This window comes from Nylanderia fulva, unplaced genomic scaffold (assembly GCF_048542155.1).
Source record: "Nylanderia fulva isolate GAGA-0341 unplaced genomic scaffold, ASM4854215v1 Scaffold45, whole genome shotgun sequence".
NCBI classification, from domain to species: Eukaryota; Metazoa; Arthropoda; class Insecta; order Hymenoptera; family Formicidae; genus Nylanderia; species Nylanderia fulva.
This window is the reverse complement of record NW_028190532.1, coordinates 622,928-638,053: the sequence shown is the minus strand read 5'-3', so window position 1 is coordinate 638,053 and position 15,126 is coordinate 622,928. Positions and strand designations below refer to the sequence as shown.

Here is a 15,126-nt window from a genome sequence, read left to right as displayed (position 1 = left end):
GTTCAATTTCAATTTCCTGAATTTAAATATAAATTACATTTTTGCATATATAATTATATTCTCATGAATATCTAAAAAAAAAAATGTAATATTGATTTTATAAAGAAACAAAGGGAAGGAATTTCTATCTTTATTATTGACAAAATTTGTTTTTAAATTCGGAAAAACAAATATCTACAATCTAGCCAAAAGTTGATATCAAGATAAATATTTCCTTGTATGAGAAATCCATGATAGCCAGACGCTAAATTGTCAGCGATGTCGCTTCCAAGGGTAGAAGTCGGTTAATGGGTGGCGTTCGTTCGCGCAAAGTGCAAAACGCGCGCCACCCGACTATGTCGAGTGTTTACTTACTCTAGAAGAGGACTTAGAATATAGGCGGGTAGGGTAAAATCAATGCGCGGGTTAGACGACGACGAGCCAGAGGAAAACGGCAGGTTGCGAGAGAACGGGACGAGGTGATGTCGATGAGAGCGGAAAAGTGAGAGGGTAGACGGGAAAACGTGCGATGAAGCAAGAGACTTCAAGAGAGAGAGAGAGAGAAAGAGAGAGAAAAGAAGGAGAGAAAGACATATGGTGGTAGCAGAGAAGAGAACGAGCAAGAAAGAGGCTGTCAAGTCGGAGGGTGAGAGATGAGAAGAGAGAAATGGAAAGAGTAAGAGGAGCAAGAGGGTGAAGCGAGAAAGTAAGCCGTTGGATAGGCTGCGTGTAGTGGTGTAGGTTGTACGGCGTGAGGTAGGATGAGGGATTGATAGGCGGGTAGGGTAGGGTAGGCTAGGGTAGGGTAGGTAGGTAGATAGGTAGGTAGGTAGGTAGGTAGGTAGGTATGTAGGTAGGTAGGTAGGTAGATGGATAGGTAGGTTGGTAGGTAACGAGAAGGGACCGAGCGGTGAGGGGATGATGCGAGAGACAGGCGGAGCAGAAGGGCGCAGGATCGTCGAGTAGTTCGTCCATCGTAGTCGTTGTCCTCGTCGAAGGGATGGTCTCGACGCTTTGTGAAAGGGAACGGAAAGTGTGGAGGACCAAGCGATCCTGGAGAGAACGGCAGCTCTCTCTCCCTCTCGTTCTGACACACTGCTCTATATTCCGCCGACCAACGCACACCAGCCACCGAGCTACCCATCCTCTTCTCTTTCCCCTTCCTCCGCTTCGCTCTCCATCCTTGCACGAGTTCATCACCGCCGATGTCGCCGCCGCTGCTGCTGCTGCGATTCAAACAGCGTCGCCGTGCGGTGGTAATCGCCGATGCATACGCTCGTAATGCCCTCCGGCGACCCGGGAAACGTTGTTTCTGTTTCGTTAGAGTGAGTGGATCGGTGGTACTTTGAGCGACTTTACAGTCGACATGGGTTATGAGCCGGCAATAAGTGTCGCTATGTCACGAGAAATGTGTGTATTGGCGATAATTACGAAATTGTCGTTGTGTACATTGCGATTTTAATAATGAAATATTAAATAGAACGATTCTACTTGCTTTGCTCATGTACGAAACTCGTACGCATGGAATGAAACGTGAATACGTGGAAACGTAAAACGAAAAAATTGTTTTGTTTAATAATTCATTATTAAAATCGTAATGTACACAATAACAATTTTCGAATATTCATATACATGTGTGACTCTCTATGTGTGCGTTTTAAATATTTTTCCAACTTGTATGCAAAAGAATAATATCATTTCACGTATGCTAATTCGATCAGTCTTGTTGACGATAGTACATCTTGCACGGCAAAGTATATTTCTGTAACGAATAATTATCTTGAAATAATTTTGTCATTCGAATAGAATTTTAGTCAAACAGGCTTTTGAATATTTTCTTGAATGTTCTAAGACCTCTTCCAAGATTCGATCTGTCTATATAATCCTCTTCAACGCGTTCTCCATTGACAACTAAGAGAAGACGCGGTTGAACAGATAGAGCGCTATGGGAATGGATGTTTCTCTTCTTATTGGGTCAACCGGTATATGCACATCGACGCTTAAGAGGCCGCAGATATCGAGGCAGCCTCCGTTGCCTGAATCACAAGGGCTTACGGTTCCCAGATAAACACTCTACCAACGGTTTTCAATGTGCTCGTATATCGATTTCAACGTCTTGTCCAACAACGTTGTCCAACTAACAGAAACTAACAATGGATAAATTCGATCCTCGAACTACTCGAAGATGTGAATTTGATGGTAAGGAGATAATTGCAATGTCTTGAAATTAATTCTTGAGAATTAATTATTATTGCTGTATTAATTACGCGGTATCGAGTGTTTAATTAATTAGTGTATTGATTGTTGTATCACGCATATATAATAATCGTGTTTGCTTTACCAAGGTCGAAATGTACAATATTAGCCGCATATTTGTGGTCCATTTAACAATGGATGCGTATTATATAATAAAATTGTTCAATCAAACTATGCATAATAATATAATACTTCTTTCGTAAAGTGTATAAAAAAATTTCATAAATATAAGAGAGTAGTAATCAAAAACCGCAAAATAGGAAAAATGCGAATAGAACGAGAAAGAAAAAATTTGCTTTAATGTTATTTATAATTTAAACATTCTATTAAATTATATTTAAATAATATTATAAAAAAACGCAAGTAGTGAAATAAATAGAAGCGCTCTATTGAAATTCATAGAAAACGGAAATAACAGCGTATTTGTAATATTTTATAATAAATAAATAAATATATATGTATATATTTAATATTTTTATAAGTTTGTCTATTTTAGACTGATTTTATGCAATGTGTATATTATTCAAGATATTCGGAACTTTATAAGCATTTATAAAATATAATTATTTGCTTCTCCATTTTGCAACAAGTAAGTGCAAAATAATGAGCATTATTTAAAGAACTTTATTTAAATTTATATTCTCTTTTATCTATCTATAAACGAAAACAGATCATCATATGCTTCATTTTAGCATCTCATGCTTATTTTCTGTTGATTTTAGAACAATTAAGTTAAATAAATCACAGGCGCAAAGTGGATAGCGAATAATTTGCAGTAAAGTCGAAAATGACATCTTCCACTCACTATTAGCTTGCTATTACATAATGCTCGTTTCTCCTGCGTGTTACAACGATAGCTCGACTAGAGAGGCTACCGTATAATCCTAACTATATATCCAGCATCTTCATAAGCCCCTTTATATTATCCTCTCTTGTGTACCATACCTGTATCATATTAGCCTTTATTTTTCGGATACTCGATTGCAAACTCATGGAGAAAGCCAAGTAACTTCGGCGGTATCACACGACAGCTGTTGCTTTATCCGTAATACTCCGAACAGAGAGGAGGCAATTTACCTTACATGCGCTAGGATCTATCTCAAACTATACGAGACCGTATCTCTATGTACAGCTGTCTATATCCTGTCTCGTACAGCTGGCCAGATTCAAAGTCTTTTATATATATACACACATATATATATATATATATATATAATATACACACGCGTGCACGTTATGCTTCATTAGCACTGTAGATCCAAAAGAGAGAGAGAGAGAGAGAGAGAGAGAGAGAGAGAGAGATGAAATAAATGAAATCTTAACGGGAATAATTCTATCTAAAGAAGAAATTTTATCTGTAATTGTGAGACAAGATACTCGTTAATTCTAGTGCAACAATGCTTAATTATTCGAGTTTACAATCTTTGTTAAAGATTGCTAATATATAGCAAAACTATGCAGTATATTTTTTGGCGCAAATGATATTAATGACGTGTCTTAAACAATGCTTAATGCCAGGGATCTGAATCGTAGCTGATTAGCGTAACGACCTTGTCTCGCATTCACAAAAAGATGGAGACCATAACTACTTGTTGGCTCGCCAGTTTGGCGGTTGACTTATACTACTGTGTAACAACGAGTGTAAAGAAAAAATATACTTATACATGCATATGTAGACATATGTATGTATGTACACATAATATATGTATACTCTTATATATAAAATGAGATTTGCACCTTCTTATGTATCTCTAAAAATTTATATAAAATTTTTAAATATATTTATATTTTACTTAGGGTAGCTTGTAAAAGTAAAAAACACTTAAGAATTCGTGCGCGGGAAGATTTTTTAAAGCGAGTCACGACAAAACGGGGTCGTCCGGCAATAACTTTGATCACTTAATTATTCACGTAGCGACGGAGATTACGTTGCAATAACGAGACCAGGCAGACGAGTCAAAGGCCGCCTGTGTGCCAGCGTCATTTATACGAGACTGCACTCGCAAATCAGACTATAGGAAATTTTCACTCCCAACTGCGTAAACAGTTCCGCGCAAACAGTCTCGTTTCTGCCGCACTGCTTCTCAACAGAGCAAATTTGGGACCGAGAGCTTTGGAAATTTGCTCGGGGCCTTTTTCGTTTAATCGGTCTATTAATCATTAATAACTAATAACCTGATAATGTTAGAAGCGATGTACCTTCGAGCGAATTACTTAATCGATCAAAGTATATTTTAGTAACACTATATTTTAGTAACACTTCGATGATACTAAAATCAAGATTGGATTAAGACGCTAGGACAATTACAAAAATTAATCAAAATTCTTGCAAAAAATATTAATTAAGAATTTAACAAGGCTCTGAAAAAATATTAATATCTATTTTTCTGACAATATTTACTATGATAAATCAATGCAAACTAATGTACTTAAAAGAAAAAATAAAATCTTTTTTGCATATAGCTATCTATTTCTGGAAAAATTATCCGTGATTATAGAAAGATAGATAAACATATTTTAATAGATTATTACTTCCCAGATACGTATCAGTTACACCAAAAAATGACAAGATGCATAAGGGAGTTGCTTGTAACTAAATAAGTTTCATGACAAAAGCGACTCGTCTCGAGATAAGAATCACTTATTCATTCGTTGGAGATTGTTGGACAGGTAATTAGTGGAGTAACGTGTCGCCTGTGGGCCTAATTATACAAGGAATCTCTCTCGGTCGACCCCTGTCGAATTTGATCTCGCGAGGTCTGTCTTTCTGCTTGCTTTTTTTAAATCTTACATAAACTCGAAATGAGGGGAAAGTGGAAGATTTATGGACACCCAAGGGAAATGTTTTTGCAAGGTCAGATACAAAACACGGTAAATGTGAGACTAGAAATCGTTAATTAAGACGGTAAAATGGAACGGAAAAGTAAATTAAAACAATGACATAATTACAAATTGCGAAAATTCATAAAAGGCCAATATTCAAGTATCAAAATTGTCGACTTGTATAATAAAAAAAAGAATGTTTATCTGAATAAAACGTGTGTTATATCGGAAAAAATATAAAAGATATTTATAGTCATAAAACGCTTGCTAAATCGTAAAAATAAAAATTTATGAGTAACAAAATTTACAAAAATATTTAAGAGTACTCTTTTAGCTGCTCATATGACTTTTACTTTACTGGTAAAAAAAGTGCAATATACGTATCTCTACTGGATTAAAAAAAGTTGCTTTATTAACGAGTTGATTGCCGTGTAGTGTTCTCTTCATACGCGCTTCTCTTCATGTTCAACTTCATGTTCAATTCAAAGGGAATGAGAGAGAAGGGTAGGAGAGAAGATAGAGAGAGAGAGAGAGAGAGAGAAAGAGAGAGAGAGAGACGGAAATTCGATGCGGCAGGTGTACCTGCAGCTGTGAGCGATTATGATGTATCGATTGTGATGTATGTATCGTGTGACCAAGCGTGAGATCCAGGCTTTACGTTCGTGTTCACATCGACCTCTCCTACTTGGAGCTCATGTCTACATGTGTATATGTACGTATATTATATCTTATCTGCACCAGCAGCGTCTTGGCTTCGATCACTTTCGCATTTACATGAGATTGGCTACGCCACTTTGATCATTCGGGACCCAAAGCCCGAGATGCAGGTACATTCGACTGCTTGCAGTTTAATGGAAACGCAAGTGACTGATAGCGCGGTTCACTATATTGAGACTTCAAAGCAACAATTTAGTCGTGGGACATCCGCAGACGGGATTGTTTTCGATATACAAGCGAGACTACTGACTTCTACAACCTGTCATGCTCAGAAAGCTCGTTTTGAGCGGTAAATGGAGATTAAGTACAAATAGTTTCTGCAATTCCAGCAGACAGGCGGTGACAAACGTTTTCTCATGACGAACGAAATCGAAAAGGGACAGTAATAGAGAATTCTGAATTGCACATTGTACAGTGAACGCAGATGAAAAGTCTCAAGTCCAATCATCCTGCGTTATATAAGCTCTAACACGGGAAGGACATCAGCTTTCAATTTTCTCAGACTATCCCAGTCAACGATCTCTGAAATAATAATCCATCTCGCAAAATATTTGCATTCCTCGCGGGGAAAATCCGCATATCAAGGAGCACACGCGCTGGAAGAATTTACATCTTTTGTAGATCGACGCTTGGCCTATCGAATTCTCTCAGAGCACACGCAACACACACTGTCGAGAAATTTAAATTCTAATATCACCTTGTGGAATCCACTTATGTCGACGAAATGTTTCATTCATCGCCACAGCGTGTAAGGTAGCACCACGCCTTAAAAAGTCAAATTTATCTGGGTCATAGGGTATTCAGATTTTTGCGCGTTTGAGCGCTTTCGCATCGGAGGCACGAGGATCGTCCTTGAAATTTAATGTTTACATCAAAGGATTCCTCTCATAAGGGAGAACGCGATTCCCATCTCTATATCGTTTCGAATAGCTCCCGCGATGTCGCAAATAAACTTTAACTTTTACACGTTCGGCGTGTGCGAAAGTTGGGCATCGATCGCGCGATTCCCGCTACTAACCGCTCGTATATTTATTCTGGCGACGATATTTTGACGCGCGAAGGACCTTTTGGCCCTCGCTGGTCGCGTCGCATATTTACTTCGCGCGCTTAGCTCTCGGTAAATACGGTAAACCGAACCACTCGCACGAAGATAAAGAGAAATCTCTGCCAAAAAGTTTCAGGGACTCCGCCCGTATATACTCCGCGCTCTTGACGGAGAAGATACAATCTCCGCTCCGTACTTCACTTACGGCAACCATCATTCTCGCGAAACTTCTCACAAAACCGTAAATATGTACTTTGCTGCTTCGTTACATAAGCGTATATATCCCCATCATATCTGTCAGATCAATGCGCGCGTATCGCGAAATTACGGATGTAATTGTTTATTCTAATTAATTATCAACGTATATGTTCTCTCTGCACGCGTGAAAGAGAGAAAGAGAGAGAGAGAGAGAGACAGCGCGTCTTATTTATTATTCAAACATCACTTATGTTGAGGCTTGTACACGAGACGGCATGATACACAGAAACGGCACATTCTATTATCCCGACAAACAATCCCTGGCGCGATACGAGGCTAAATTGCGAAAAGTGGGCCGGCCAGGCGGACCGAGTATAAATCACCATTAAACGGGCCGAAGTGAATTTCGACGTTATGGATAGCTGTGATTTAAATAAAACGGATCGGTGCACGGGATCGTGGTCTTGTATAGTCGGGTTTGTGTAGTCCGAAGTCCCGAAAATCCGAACCGCGTTCCTCCGCACCGTCACCACCCGACCGAAATGATGAAGATGCTGCGGCGTTCTCTAACCGCGTCTCCCGGGAGTTCCTGCTTTTATGACGGATTATAAATCATTTCGGGGATTCGTCGGCGACCGGTCTCTTACCCCCGGGACCGTAGTCGCAACTTTCGCCGGGCAAATTTACGCGCACTTTCGGGATAATGTATCGCCCATGCGAAGTTAATTTCTAACGAATTGGTGCTGCGATATAGTCTCCCGGGAAAGCCGTCGTTGAGTTTGTGAGCTTCGGTAATCAGCCATCCTATAAAGAATGATGGAATTTTTACTGATTATTTTTTAATTTTCAAGCATGTCTTTAGAAAAAAAATTAACATACAATTTAATAATATAAAATTATAATTTCAGAAAATTAGTATAAAGCTGTACATACATATTTATATATGAATTAGTTATATTATTCATGTAATTTATATTAAACATTTTTTTTAATATTTCGATGCATAAAGATATAAATTAAAGTCAAAATTGATATTAATCCCTCATATATATATATATATTAATATTAATTATACCATTTGGCCTTGACTTATATTTTAACTAGAAGGGCCAAACGGACATCGAATTATTATCCAACGACGGCTTTCATCGAAGCATACGCGAATTATAAACATTAATCTTTTGCAATTTGTATATATATGCATATGCTACTGCACTGTATGAATGAACAATATTCAAATATTGTGGTCATCATGCGAATCTCTAAAGCTACGTGACCTAAATTGATTTCCTGTGTTAAGAGATCAGTAGTAATAGAAAACCATTACTACTAACATTGTCTGTGAATGCTCAACGCGTTATATTGTTTAAAGCAATATACCTGAAAAAGAAAAAAAGTAAAAAAAAATTAGATAGTTCCATATTATCAATTTTTTATAAGTAAAGCGATGTGTATTATAAATATAAAATAAATAAATTATAACATTTTGTGTATTACATTTATTTATTATTATTGTTTGTACAGTTTAGAAAATTGTTATGATAAGCTCTTGCGTCTGTTATATATTTTTATTCATAAATTAAATAAAATTTTAGAAAAAAATTATCTGATTTTATCAATAATAATTTCTATGTCGCGAGATTTTCTCAATTACAATAACAATAACCATCCATGAAATGTTTTTGACAAACCCTTGTTTATTCGAACGATATTGTTGTGCGCAAACAATCCTGGGTATACGATTTTTTATCTCCATGTCAAATCGTAACGACTAACCAAGCTTATACGATTGGCTGTCATCCAATGAAATCATGATTTTTTATTCTGTCCGTAATGAGGGTATTATTAATTATACAGTACAAAATGCGTGTACCTTGTCAAGCACCGAATTACAATCATCATAAAATACAATAGTCAGATTGTAATTATCAGATAGGCCAATATCGCGATATAAGCGAAAATCTCACGGATAAAGGGACCAAATTAAATTTTGGTGCGAAATCAATGCTGTTTTGTTATCGATTTTAATGTAATTTCAACAGCCGTCAGCGTCACGTCTGATTTCGTTCGCGCATATATAAAGAGCGCGATTTCGTGTCGATACAAAAAATATATGCCGAAAAGGGAAGGCGAATCTCACAGGGAAAATATTTCCTTCGATTAATACTTGTGTATGATTGCGCATACGAGAAATGGCGCGGTCGCAAGTTCGAGAATCGATATCAACGTTATAGGCGGCGTCTCCGCTCCGTTGCGGCGCAATACGCGCAATGTAAAAATCTCGATATCCGACAGCCGTGGTGCTCAACCGGTGACAGTAAAACGCCGAGCCGACGCGTTAAACGAACACGTTGCAAGCGTAATCCCCGGCGAAACATTCTAAAATTTTAACGAAGACTGACTTCCGCTCTCTCTTCGACGTTTTTCCGTCGATGCTTTCTGGGGCATCGATCGCAGATTACTTCGTCGGAACTTTGAAACCGATTACTACGTGAAGCAAGGGGATATTTTGCATGAGTGAACGCAGAAGACTTAAAGCTGTTTCATCAACAATGATATATTAACTGTTCTTGGAAAAATATTTCATAAAGAAAGATACCATGTGTATAGAAATATACCTGTTCCAGATGGCCGCGAAAAATAATTAATGAGTAAAAATTTAAATCATGCATTATTGTATTATTAAAAGCTATACATTTATAAAAATATAATATCGATTAAGAAAATATTTTATACCATATTTAAATATTTTATACCATATTTGTTGAAATAGGAAACTAAAATTATAAATAGTTCTTTTCTCATTTAGCTCGACAATCTACATGTTACCTTCTTAATCATGAAAATACCTTAGTTTATTACATTTTTAGAAATAATTAATTATCTGACAGTTATCTAACATTTTCATGTACATTATTGACAGATGCTTCCTTGGTCTAGTTTGATAACCGATCGATAATAAAGAACACAGTTTAATTTTAATCTCAATTGGACATTAAGCGGTGTTAATGTGTGCTTTATTAATCTTCAAAGCCACGTGTGTAGCAAGTGTAATAAAAGCATAATATATTCAATGTCAGCATGTGTGTGTGATAAAATTATATTTTTTCATCATAAATAAATTCAAGTGACACAAATCGATAATTATGTTAAGATAGGTATATAAAATTCCACATTAAAAAATCTTCGAATCATAAATTATAGTATTTAATATCTGTTTACTTATTTGAGGATCCGAAATCTTTGCGTGAAAATTTTAATTAAAAAATTAATTGCAACCTTTTAAAAAAGTAGGAAAGAAATCGTGCACACATAAGTGGTGCGCTGCTCGTTACAGAACATGGTGCGCTATTTTGAAGAGCAATCTCTGGGAAGAATTCTCAGAGAGCCCCTCGCCGGTGCCCCAGTAATTGAGAAACAGCCATTGGCCGTCGTAAAGCGTAACGTAGAAAAATACGCAGTGCCCGCGGTAGTTTCGCAGGGAGGCTTTTTCGCGTTCGTCCGAGAATAACTCACGATCGGACGGCGATCAGTAAAGGAGGCGAGGTTGAAATCCAGAAGCCTTCCCTGAAATCTAACCCCTCCGAGAAGATATCTTGCGCGAGACCGTCGATAAATCGAATGACTTATTATCGCGGGTCGTGTAATCTCGGACTCACGAAGAAATGTGCGAGCTATACGGTTGAAAATAGATACGTCGCCGACCGTGGACCGCAGACTTACTGAACGTACCAAAAACAAGACGATGAATTTTACATCAGCATCAGACTGAAGGTAACAGATTCTCGATCGAAATTAAATCGGGACGTGTAACGGAGAAGCTCCTCGTGTAGGAAAAGGAGAGGCTGCCAATCGATCGTTCTTCACTTACCACATTCTGATTGATTTACGACTGACACAACACAACGAGGGTAAGTAAAGCAATGATCGATCAGTACGGAGCGCAGGAAAGATAATGCGGAAGAAATTTTCGGATTATTTGATAAAAGTAGTGAGATATAGAATTACGAGTTAATTACATTATGATCGTATCGTACCTACTTCTACTTTCACTTGATGTAGATGCAAGAAAGTTATGACATCCAATTGATAGCGTTACTTTGGTGATAAAATATTTTATATGTGGATATATTGTCAGAGAATAATGATCGAGAAGGTGTACACATCTCTCCCGTAAAAATTTGTCGAAGAGCTTAATACTACGGATCGTCTATACTGGAAAGATTTTATCGCTTTGCTGAGCGACCTTTAACACGTGAGCGATGATGGCGAAGGGATATTAATGTTCCGACGTTCGTCTCAACGAACTAATAAATTTCAAGTTTAAATCCAGCGGTTAAACTTTACTATTGCTGCCGAACAATCACGCAAGTTCAATCGTCGCATGATATTTCGCGTTAGAATGTTTATCGCAAAACTTTGGTATTCCCGTTGACTTATGACTCTGCATATTTTTCAACCCAAAGTTACTTATGTTTAACCTTCTAACCGTGTTTGTTTGAGCTATATATCACAAACTAAGTTAGAAAATAAATTTTGACAATATTGAATTTTTAATGTTAAAAAATATATTATATTATATTGAAATAGATATCTTTTTTCTTTGACTATTATATAAAATGATTTATATACATACGTATATATTTCAAAAGAAAAATTTTCTCAAGAAAAACTCTTGGTTTAAAAAATATTCAAATCTGGAGTTAATTAAAAAGACAGAGAGAAAGAGGAAAAAAAAACTGAAATTACAAAATTCTTCTATAATATTATTTGATTTCTATTTCACAATTTTAGCTCTGAGTTTGAAAATACGACAAGAAAATCTCGTAAAGTTTCTCTCCCTCTCTCTCTCTTTCTCTTTTTCTTTTAAAATCGCGACAAGTTCAATTTCCAATAGGTCTAAATCCGTTACCGCGGAGATTAATGTGTCATAGAATCTGAGGGGAAACCAACATCGGAACCACGTCGAAACTTTGCTGTCCGCGACACACACATCAATGTTTTTCCGAGGGAGTTCCTCAAATCGTGCGATTTAATTCCGTACGAGTCGTACCGCGCATGGCTGCGAAACTTCGTTGACTGAACGAAATGCAGTTTTGTCGCGGTCGAGCGCCGATGCATCGTGATGGCAGGTCGCACCCAGTATACCGCAGTTGTGGTGATTCTATTATACGTTGCACTGTTGCCGAACGCGTCGCCCGCGTAATTATGATTGACGAACCGATTTATTATACGCGTACCCGGCGCCACTTTTAGTGTAATCAGTCACGCGTAAATTATATAAAGACAAGCACATACCTTCCATATGTGCATAAACGTGTACTCGTACAGCGAACAAAAGCACGGAATGCATCATTATTTTAGAAGAATGCTAAAGCTAAATATTTAGGTTAACATATGACGGCAATTAGCGGATCATTATTGTTATTATCTTAAAGTGATTTTATTTATAATTATTATAATGTGACACGTGCGCGACTAGTTTTATTGATGTAAACGATATTAATGATTACTGTATTTAACACGCTGATCGACTAGAAATGTCTGTAGCAAAGATAACGTTAGAATATAGTCGTGGGAGCGTCGCTCATTAAATTATGTACTCGTCTAAAGTTATTTTCGGAATTTCTATATCAGGATAGCGAGAGAGAGAGAGAGAGAGAGAGAAAGAATAGTCCGAAGAAGTGACATGGCTGAATAAAAGTTGCAACATACAAAAATCGACTCTGGTCCTTGAGTACTAATAGATGAGAATATATTATATTTATATTCATTATTATTTCATACACTGTCTATATTAATGATATCTTAATTAAAATTATAATAATTGTTTTTTTCCAGATTAAGTAGATTATGAAATGCATATATATATATATATATAAATAATAAAAACCTCTCAAAATGAAAATAAATGTAATCATTGCTATATTATTCGACATAGAGACACTCAATTTAGCAAGTCAAAATTAAATGTACGATTATATCAGATTTTAGAGCTAATCAACATTAAATTAGTTCGTACTAATTGTAAGTATAAGTATTCATTACGTAAATGCAAATGTGTATTATATTATTTCGAATGAAAGAGATACTTCAGATGCTTTATTAAAAAAAAAATGTTCAAATTAGTAAATGTGTGTGTGTGTGTGTGCACCTCGTAAAAAATTTCCATTAAAATCCATTAACAATTGTTATTGACATTTTATGTGGCTATAATATTTGATACCTCAGTATTTATACATGAATTAAATCATATTATTCAGTATAATATATCTGCCAACTGACAGATGGAATGCAGTTTGCAAATAATTATAAAAAGTTTTACTCGTCAGTGCTTTTAAAACTGTTTTAAAGAAATATTATTCGTGCCTCTTCATTCTTGAAACGACAAACGATAAAGAAAATCATAGCGAGTAATGTCGCGTAAACGTAATGCCACCGTAAAATATCGGAAATTCGCGTCAAACTTACCTTGAGGTAGGACGGTGAGCAAGAGGACTATTTGGAGACCGGCGGCGACCGCGATATTATAAAACTTTATTCGCAACTGCGGTAGATCTCTTGTCTGGTGCGCCATGGCAGATGAATTTTGCAGGCCCAGATCGAGGCTCGACACCGACTCGCCGATGTTCTTTCACCGGGTCCCGACGTGCCCCGTCGTGACCGTAATACACTGCACAATTTTGCGTGTTCACTTCTACATGCAGCGGTCACTGCCGCGAATATCGCCCGGAAGCGCTTTGACATCCGTTGCGTCACTGATTATCATCGTCGTGCAGATCTCGCGAGTCGAGTTCAATTCCGCGCGAATCATCTGCTAATCGATACTCGATGCCCTCGCTAACGCACCTCCCGACTTGGCCGTCATAACCAAGCGTTCTTCCGCGCTTCTCGGTTGTGCGTATCCGCGAGGTCTCGATCGTTGAAGGATGGCGGCGTTTTATCGTTCGCAGAGAGAACGCGCTACGTTCGCGCGACGATGCTTTCCAGCGTTTCGAACATTCTCGTAAGGGATCCTAAAAATAATGATTTCCTATGTATGCGTGCGTGTACGTATGGATGTATGTATGTGAACAATTCTTTCTTCGCGCCCCTGTTTTCTATCGCGCGCGGCGTCGTTTCGCGGCATGTATTCGCGTTATTTCATGTAATTTCGTCGAAATTACCTTCAATTGTTTTATCCATAGAATTGTGCACAATTTTTAAGATTTATTTGCTTTATTTCAAGCTGCAAATTTACTTTTCTTCATCACGATAAAATTATTCCACATATATACATACATCTATGTTTAAAATATAGATGTATTTAAAATATATTTCTAAAATATCATTCCTTTATGTTGCCACTGGAATTTTATATGATCAAAGATTAATTGAAAAATAATCAAGGATATTTTTTTATATTTATTATCTTATCGCAATCCTACAATTTGTTATATTTATTTGATTAATGATATTTTTAATTGATAATAATTTCATAATTTTAAAACTTACAAGTATATTCAAATTTTTTTTTTTAATTTAGAAATTTCAATAAAAATAATTATTGCAGCATTTTCAAATTATAAATTGACATTTAAAACGGTGCACAAAATCTATGTTATATAAATTTCCAAACATTATTCCCCACGAAACGAAGTACGACACTCATTTGAATAATACTGTCATTTACCGATATTTTTAGCAATATACATAATCGGTTACGGTCGTTACGCGAGCATCGCAAAGACTTAGGTGATTTACAAGCTGGGAGGTTGATTTACTATTTTACTATCAGCAAGAAAAGATTTCTTCTATTCCCCTTGGAAAAACGTGCCGCGACTGAGCACGATCGGTTTCGCCAAGCCCCGTTATCATAAATTTTCCATCCTCTTGGTGAGACCGAATGAATTATTAATATAATTGAAAAAAATCGCATATATGCAGACTCATAAATCAATTTCTGCGAGCTAGACCCGAAATATTTTGCGGTTTCTATAATTAATATTATCATACGAGAAAATTGAGAAAAGCATAATTATATTTAACATCACATATATTGAATTTCAAGAGGAATAAAATCTTATATAATCTAAATTTTATATATAATGAAAAAAATCGGATATATT

The 15,126-nt window shown here is 36.6% G+C and overlaps 1 protein-coding gene across 6 annotated transcripts in view; it reads right to left on the bottom strand.

Moving 5' to 3' along the window:
* nAChRalpha6 (nicotinic acetylcholine receptor alpha6) overlaps positions 1-15,126 on the bottom strand; it is a 226,627-nt gene that overhangs the window by 209,569 nt on the left and 1,932 nt on the right. For all 6 annotated transcript variants that reach the window (XM_085486606.1, XM_085486601.1, XM_085486604.1 and 3 more), the window contains exon 2: positions 13,490-14,034. In XM_085486606.1, the coding sequence (XP_085342732.1) occupies positions 13,490-13,595 (106 nt within the window). In that variant the 5' untranslated portion in view covers positions 13,596-14,034. The remainder of the gene's footprint in view (positions 1-13,489; positions 14,035-15,126) is intronic.